The 7,851-nt window shown below is 31.4% G+C and overlaps 1 protein-coding gene across 1 annotated transcript; it reads left to right on the forward strand.

Annotated features, from left to right (window-relative positions):
- Nucleotides 1–5: 5 nt before the first annotated feature.
- On the forward strand, nucleotides 6–4,187 carry LOC134711482 (ragulator complex protein LAMTOR4-like). Its single transcript, XM_063572088.1, has 4 exons — nucleotides 6–139; nucleotides 2,572–2,667; nucleotides 3,097–3,214; nucleotides 3,980–4,187. The coding sequence occupies exons 2-4, from the start codon at nucleotides 2,587–2,589 to the stop codon at nucleotides 4,075–4,077; spliced, it is 297 nt and encodes a 98-aa protein (XP_063428158.1). The 5' UTR covers nucleotides 6–139; nucleotides 2,572–2,586; the 3' UTR covers nucleotides 4,078–4,187.
- The last annotated feature ends 3,664 nt before the right edge of the window (nucleotides 4,188–7,851 follow it).

The raw sequence follows: 7,851 nt of genomic DNA on the forward strand, positions 1-7,851 counted from the left end.
AAGACGAGACTGCAGATCATGTGATCGAATAAATTATCTACCGGAAGTTTAATAAGCAGACAGCAAACAGGTGCCCTAAGTTGATAAAAGTTATATTGTTTGAGACAACAATGAACTATAACATCATCTTTTTATAAAAGTAAATATATTGTAATGAGAAACAGTCATATATCTTTTATTCAGCAATCAGTTGACTATTGTAAAACTTTAGTTTTGCAAATATATAAATGATCATAAATTGTAAATAGTAGTATTTGTCCTGTATTACAGTGTTATGTGTAAGGCAAAATAGTGTCCTGGGAAATTGTGTCCACATGGACACTATTTCATAGAATTTAGGTATTCAATAATGTCCATTGCCTTTGATTATTGTCCCCTAAATGGACAGATTTTTATAGCAATATCTATGAAATAGTGTCCACTTGACTTCAGAATCTTATGAAATAGAGGACATTATTTCATGGTGGACATTATTAAATCCTACTATTATTAACAAATAACATGAACCCCCATACATGCAGAAACAAGTGCCTGTGGCTATTACTGGATATTACACAGGTTCCCGTAATTTTTTTTTGTCATCGAACAAAATATCTGACGCCACAAATTATTGTCAACAGAAAAGTGATTGTTGTATGACGTCAAAAGTTCAAGCGACTGGGTCAGTCGGGAATAGCAATAAGGAGTATTGATTATTAAAATCAGTGCATTTATACAAATACAGTGGAGTCTCCAGTGTCTGCACGGCTGGTGATATTGCGCAAACTTGATTTCCTCATATCTGCAATGTATTCCAGATAGAATAGTTCTTGTTACTGTTTTAGTCTATGATCGTCCAAATAATTTTGATGTCTTGAAAGGCTATTATAATTTTTTCTTTGACAAAGAAAAAAATTATAATAGCCTTTCAAGACGTCATAGTCATTTGGACTACCAAAGGGACAGAAAATATTAAAATCAATACATGTAATAAGTTCATGAGTAAATTTATTACTGGAATCCAACAATTAACCATACATGTATTTAGCCAATTTACCATAAAAAAATTAAATCATCAAATAAAAGTTGTTTTTGTTTAAATCAAATTTATATCAGATCTGTCAAAACAAAATTTGCTCTGCAGCATTGACAATCTGGTTCAAACTTGACTATTTCGTCATATAAATCATTCCTTTATTAAAATGAATATGCAGGACATGTTCTGGTAGAAGACTCAAATCAGTGATATTTTGATGATTTATATTTTACATATAAATTTAAATAAAGTTGTTAAAAATTTGGTGTATAAAGTAAGTCTTAAAATATGAAAAATTTATATAAAAAGTGTCCAAATTCAAAACACTATCAAACTCTCTAAAAATGCCTAGAATGCAGGATTTTGCACCATACATTTCATACCCTCCAAAAAAAAAAATTTCAATTATTTTGCCTCACTAAAATAGGATGCCTAGTTACGGCCTTGACAGATTACACAGTAATGTGAAGTCATACATGTAAGTCATTGGTGCACAGATATTAATAATTCCCTTCACCAGTATTCATGGTATTGGCAGTAATTAATGCAGCTTTCAACATAAAAAGTCTCACTTAGAAAATCTAAAAGTAGAGTTTTTTATATGACAAAATAATTCTGAAGTCTTGGAAAGCTCTTGTCAGCAGTCGGTATCCAGGAAAAAATGTATATACAAAAATGGCCCACTAATGAATGTCTTCTTCAAACTATTAAAGTAAATGATAACTTATACACTTAATCCATTTTGTGATTCTGTGTTTGAAGCAAGGATGGCGAAATCAGAAAATCTCCATTACAGATTAGTGGTCGCTGATATTTCTATATCCCATTCATTGTTACATCAAATTGAACTGAGAATGGAAACAGTGCATGCAATAAATAGACATCAACCCGATCAAAAAGCTGAAACAGCTAAAGGCTTCTATAGATAGCTAGTTGTATTATACAGCAAAAAAATACAGTACCTGTAGAAAGCCATAGCTGGCCCCTAAACAATGATATATACTAGTTCAACACAATGGAAACCACACTAAGGCCAAAAGAACAATATATGTGTTTCCTATTACATGATCATCTTTCAAAAAAGTAGGGTAGGTAGGTAGGGACTTATTTTTATTTTACCGTTTTTTTTTCCACATAGAGTCTATCATGTCTATGGGAGGAATATTCTAACTTTTAATAACAGTGCATATTGAAAAAAATACAAAAAAACTTAAGGGTACATTGGCTTTTTTTTGGGTTAAAAAAAATAGGGTGGGTAGGGTAATAGGAAACACACATCTTTTTTTTTATTTGGCATAAATTTACAAAACATATAAATGAACCAAAAATTGTAATCCAATCTAATTAGTGATATTAGTAAGTAGGGATAACAAACTAATACTACTCATGCTTAATTTAGGACACAGTCTTAGCAATAACTGATATTTTTCTACAACTTGGTAAGAAGTAGCACACAAAACAGGGTCCTTGAATAGTATCTCTTTGTATAATGACCACTAGTTTGTTTACTGTTTAATGACAATTAATCATAATACATGTACATCATATTATTTCAGATCAGAAAATAGAAAATGACCACTGCACAAGGAATAGACAAGATTCATGACTCTCATGGTTACCTGGTGCTAACTGATGATGGAGCTGTTTTAAGTGTGAGTTTCCTTAGTGTATTGGTACATGCATATATGTTTGTTTTGCTTTTGTTTGAAAAAATTCTAACTACTAATTTAAGAAAAGAATAAAAAAGTAGATTGCATTTTCGTTAGGAAAACAATTTTAACAGAACAAGTTTTAATCTTCCCTCATTTTTGTCGCAGAAAGCTCAACATAGGGATAGTGATTTGTCTTCAGCGGCTAAAAGCTTTATATATTTAAGTAGGTGGAAGATCTGGATGCTTCATACTTTATCAAAGATTTAGATGTATTAAAGTGATGTGCACCTGCTATTATGAAATTGGGGAAATGGAAGAGATGGGGGATGGTGGTGAAAGTTGAATATGCTTGAAATATTTGCATGTGGATGTATACATATCAATCAATCATTTCAACATTTCAAAGGTATATTATATTATCAATTTTAGTCAGGAGGAGACTTACAAAATGCAGAATCTATAGCTGAAAAAGTTTTGAAGCTAGTTCATACAGCAAACAGAATTCAAGTTACTTCAGACAAGAGAGATACTTTTAAAAGAATTTCAGGTATGTACTGCTTAAAAGTTAGTTTAGATTTATCAAACACTCAGTAATGTATTTACTGTATTATGTAGGTTGTAAAGTGCCAGTGCTGTGAAATACTGCCAGCACTTGGTGTTTGTTATCCATCATCTGCAAGCTTTTCACTTTTTTTGGAATTGATTAAATTGTCCAATATAACACTTATGTTCAATTATTTTTTTATCTGATATGTCATTTCCGAGTTTTGGAATTTTGACTGTCAAATGAATTAAAAACATTTTTTCAAATGCTATGCACTAAGTCTTGTATGCATTGTTCAGATTTTAACAAACTCAACTCTGTCTGAAAGTTTAATTCCTTTTGATATTAAAAAGATTTTCTAATTAATTATTCTAGAGTTACAGGACTTTGACATCATTTAATACAATATTTGTACGTCTTAGGATGTTTGCTTCTGATTATATTATCCGATTTCAATCTTCACAATAATAGTGAAGCATATGTGTTAGATGTAGCTGTTTATTGTTATATGTTTTATGAAATGTTTTTCTATAGAAATATAATGAAAAATGGGGTAAAGGTCTACGAAACAGCAATCCAACAACACAAGAAAACCAATGAAGACATTCTAGATGTCAACTTATAAATTTAATAATTTTCATTTTACAGTGTTTACAAAATATGTCAAGCTGAAATTTAAAAGACTATCAAAATTATGCATTGACTAAAATGCTTTATTTATGTTTGCTTTAAAATTAATTTAGTAAAAAATGTATTTTTTTCTTACAGTTGTTTGGGAAAGTTATATGTATGTTATAACAGTATCAAATCAGAAGATATATGTTAGTAAAAGACAGTATTCACCACAGGAGCCTGCAGTGGCATGATTGATTATATACTTTATATTATCTCTATCTCATAACTTGTAATACCGGTATTATAATCATTTTCTCAATGTTAAGTATTTACATAAATAAAGACATGATGTTTTCCACTATAGGTTGATTATTTTGATACCTTATCTCTTTCATAAAAAAATCTGAACAGGATTAACAGGACCATTATGACTTGGAGTACAAATACTCACTATTTCTGACATTACGGTCATAAAACTTTCAAGCAAGATTTTTGTACTCGAGAATTACCCAATCAAAATACAGGATTTGGTGTTTCAAGCATGATTTGTGTGCTCCAAGCACTGAGCAAAGTTTTATGACTTCAACCCCAGGACTACCTGATTTTGTTTCAGATGTTGGGTTTAGTACCACTTTCTGTTTGGGATTGTGTTGCTTAACCAGGGGCATTTCCAGCCATTTCAAAAAAGGGGGGTTCCTAACCCAGGACAAAGGGGGGTTCCAATCACATGTCCCCATTCAAATGCATTGATCGTCCAAAAAATTGGGGGGTTCCAACCTTAAAACTAAACAATCAATTCCTGAATGGTCCATGGTCATCTATAAAAGTTGTAAATAAATGAATCAGAAATATACAGTCATCTTCCATCAACACCAACTGTTTACAAATAACAAATATGATATAATATGACCTGGCACATTCAGTGAATAATTTGCAGTTGCTGAAAGAATACCCAAAGTATCTTCCTAAACTGATGATTTGGGACCCTAAGGTCCTACACTCTTTATAGCAATTGCTGTATAGAAGATTTCTTATACCAATGTCATAAATATGAAAAGTAGGCAGTATGATGCTGACATTGATTTGCATAGCAAAAAATAAAATCACAGGAAAATTCAAAAAACAGAAAGTCTTTACCCAAACAGCAAAATCAAAAGCTTGAACACATCAAACTAATGTGCAGTTGAACTCAGAACTCCAGGAACATTTAAATGTTTACACTTCTTAGTCTGCCCATTGGCAGATCCAGCCATTTTTAAAAGGGCGTCCCAACCCAGAGTAAAGGGTGGGTCCAAGTATATGCTCCCATTCAAATGCATTGATCTTCCAAAAACAGGGGGTTCCAACCCCGGAACCCCCTGGATCCGCCAATGCTGCCTTAATTACTATACAAAGATGTATTTTTTTTTGTTTTTTATTTAGAAAGACATTCTTTTAAACATTGATTTGTTTAGCAGTTGAACACAATGAACTATGGAACATTTCCTTCTCAACCGTAGTTTGCTTACAAATTAATGTGAATTAACTGGGAACAGATATGTCAATATATATGTTCATGGTATTAATCTATGTGTCTACTCCCACTTTCTTTCTGTAATGTTTTAAATTGTGATAGTCCCAGGTTTAAAAGTAAAAAAATCAAAAGTAGTACCAATTTTATAATATAAATCATTCAGAAAGTGCTTGTGCAAATTATAATATGTGCAATTTTGACAAAAATTCACTGCACATCTATGCGTTTTCATGAAAGAAACCCCTGCCAACCAGGTTTTTTTTAAAGCATTTATGTATAGAATTACAACTTGTACCGAGACATTTGGTATAACTTAATAAGAGATTATCGATCTATTATACTACATTAAGTGATTTTGTAAATTTTGTTTGAAAGATAAATAATTAACTAATGAGTAATAATTTCTTTTTGAAGAAAAAATATAATCTTAATATGAATATCTTAAAGGTATTGAAGTAAGACCTATAATTAACTGATAAATCTGCAATAATCATCTGTAATTAGTCAATAATTTAGGTAAGTTCACGTATCAGTGATTGGCTTGAAACAGTTAGCAAAATTTTTAAACTCTTATTTAGAACAACCCAACATTATTTTAGTTTATTTCCCATAAAATGTCTGTTAACAATCTTGAATGTTAGAATTGTATTTCTATTAACATTTATTGAAATACAATTATGATCTTCAATATCATATTTGATTATGATAATTATTTTCATAATCAATTATTCAAACTAAGCAATGATAATAGTATAAGAGGAAAATAGTATACCTATGTGTCAACTTACAAAACACCTCAAAACAACCTTTAAGCCACAATAAAGTTCTAAGCTTCATGTCTATCTATTTGTCCTATGTCTTACATTTTTGTCAAGAAACTTCATTTGAAGTATTTTCGTTTTATTTCATTGTCTCATAAGATGAAAGTGAAACATGTAAAAGGGAACCGATTATTTGGTTAAGACTTAAACTGCAATTTAAATGAAATTGTTGGGCAAACTAAGTAACCCGCTATATCATTCGACTTGATTCACAGATGGCTCATTTTATCTACCGAAAAGGAAAAGTACTAATTCTTCTTCATTCAATTGTAAGCAATAGTGCTTTACTTATATAGATATAGGAAGATGTGGTGAGAGTGCCAATGTATTATGAGACAACTCTACATCCAAAAAGCAATTTATAAAAGTAAACCATTATAGGTCAATGTACGGGCTTCAACACGGAGTCTTGGCTAAAACCGAACAACAAGCTAAAAAGGACCCCAAAATTACTAGTGTAAAACCATTCAAACGGGAAAACCAACGGTCTAGTTTATGTTCTTTTTTTTTCCACACCATACCTTGATACAATCTAATTATCGATCTCTGAAGTCAGAGATCAATATTTTAAAACTACTTTTCCAATCTTTCCATTAGTGGTTTCCATCACTTTGATTTAGAGAAACTTTTTCTGGGTCCCTATTGTAACGTGTAACCGGACGATCAATGGATCCATATCTGAATAAATCAGGATTTCAAGTGTTCAACTCAATTTTTCACCACAACCAGTTGTCCTATTCAAAACAATTAACCCATCCTTAAATTGATTCACAACAAAAACTATATACACAGCACAATGCACATAAATCAAAATGCAAGGTGAAGTAACTCATTCACAATCCATAAACACACTGTATCATAACAGAATACATATACACAATGTCATTATGCAATCACTATGCAACATGTATCAGACCGATTTATTCACAATGTCACTAACAGATTATTATGCAACATGCATACATTTTTGTACGGCCCTTAATTACACCATGTCACCAACAGATTACTTTGCAACATGCATCAAGTACGTATCACACAAAACGTATGAACACAAAATCACATATATACAACTTCTATTTACAATGTCCACCAATATGTAGTATCATCTTGCTAGTCTACAACTAACCACAATAACACAATGACACTTTTACACATGCACAAATCCTTCAATGCACAAGGAATATATATATAAACACAGCTGAACTCACGCACTAACTATCTCCTTGAGTTCACACACAATGAATATTATCCAACTGGTAAGGTTTAACACAGTGCACTTTCACGAATACACTTCCACAATATTACAACTTGCAACACCAGCAAGTAAACACGTTGTATTCTCACTAATACAAATTTATGAAGTATACACACTTCCACATAGTACAACTTGCAACACCAGCAAGTATACACCTTGTATTCTCATTAATACAAATCACTTATATATATATATCAGATTCACTTTATACATTGTATCACAATCACTATTGCAACATCCACATATAAATCCGAACACTATTCATATATATCCTTTGGAATCACTTATTTCACTCTACTTACCAGTTGGAATATTTAATCCTGATGTTAACACTTCAACGGTCCACATATAACTGACAAAGTTTCAACAAATGGAAGTTTTTAACGACCTTGACTGGCTATACAGCCCTTGCACGGTCGGCCAAGACAAAGTTTCT

This window comes from Mytilus trossulus, chromosome 3 (assembly GCF_036588685.1).
Source record: "Mytilus trossulus isolate FHL-02 chromosome 3, PNRI_Mtr1.1.1.hap1, whole genome shotgun sequence".
Classification (NCBI taxonomy): Eukaryota; Metazoa; Mollusca; class Bivalvia; order Mytilida; family Mytilidae; genus Mytilus; species Mytilus trossulus.

Excerpts from the sequence above, each read along its gene's own strand:
- LOC134711482 (XM_063572088.1), top strand. The coding sequence starts at position 2,587 with ATGACCACTGCACAAGGAATAGACAAGATTCATGACTCTCATGGTTAC. Across the intron at positions 2,668-3,096 it reads ATGATGGAGCTGTTTTAAGT|TCAGGAGGAGACTTACAAAA; the intron begins GTGAGTTTCCTT and ends TATCAATTTTAG. Across the intron at positions 3,215-3,979 it reads TACTTTTAAAAGAATTTCAG|TTGTTTGGGAAAGTTATATG; the intron begins GTATGTACTGCT and ends TTTTTCTTACAG.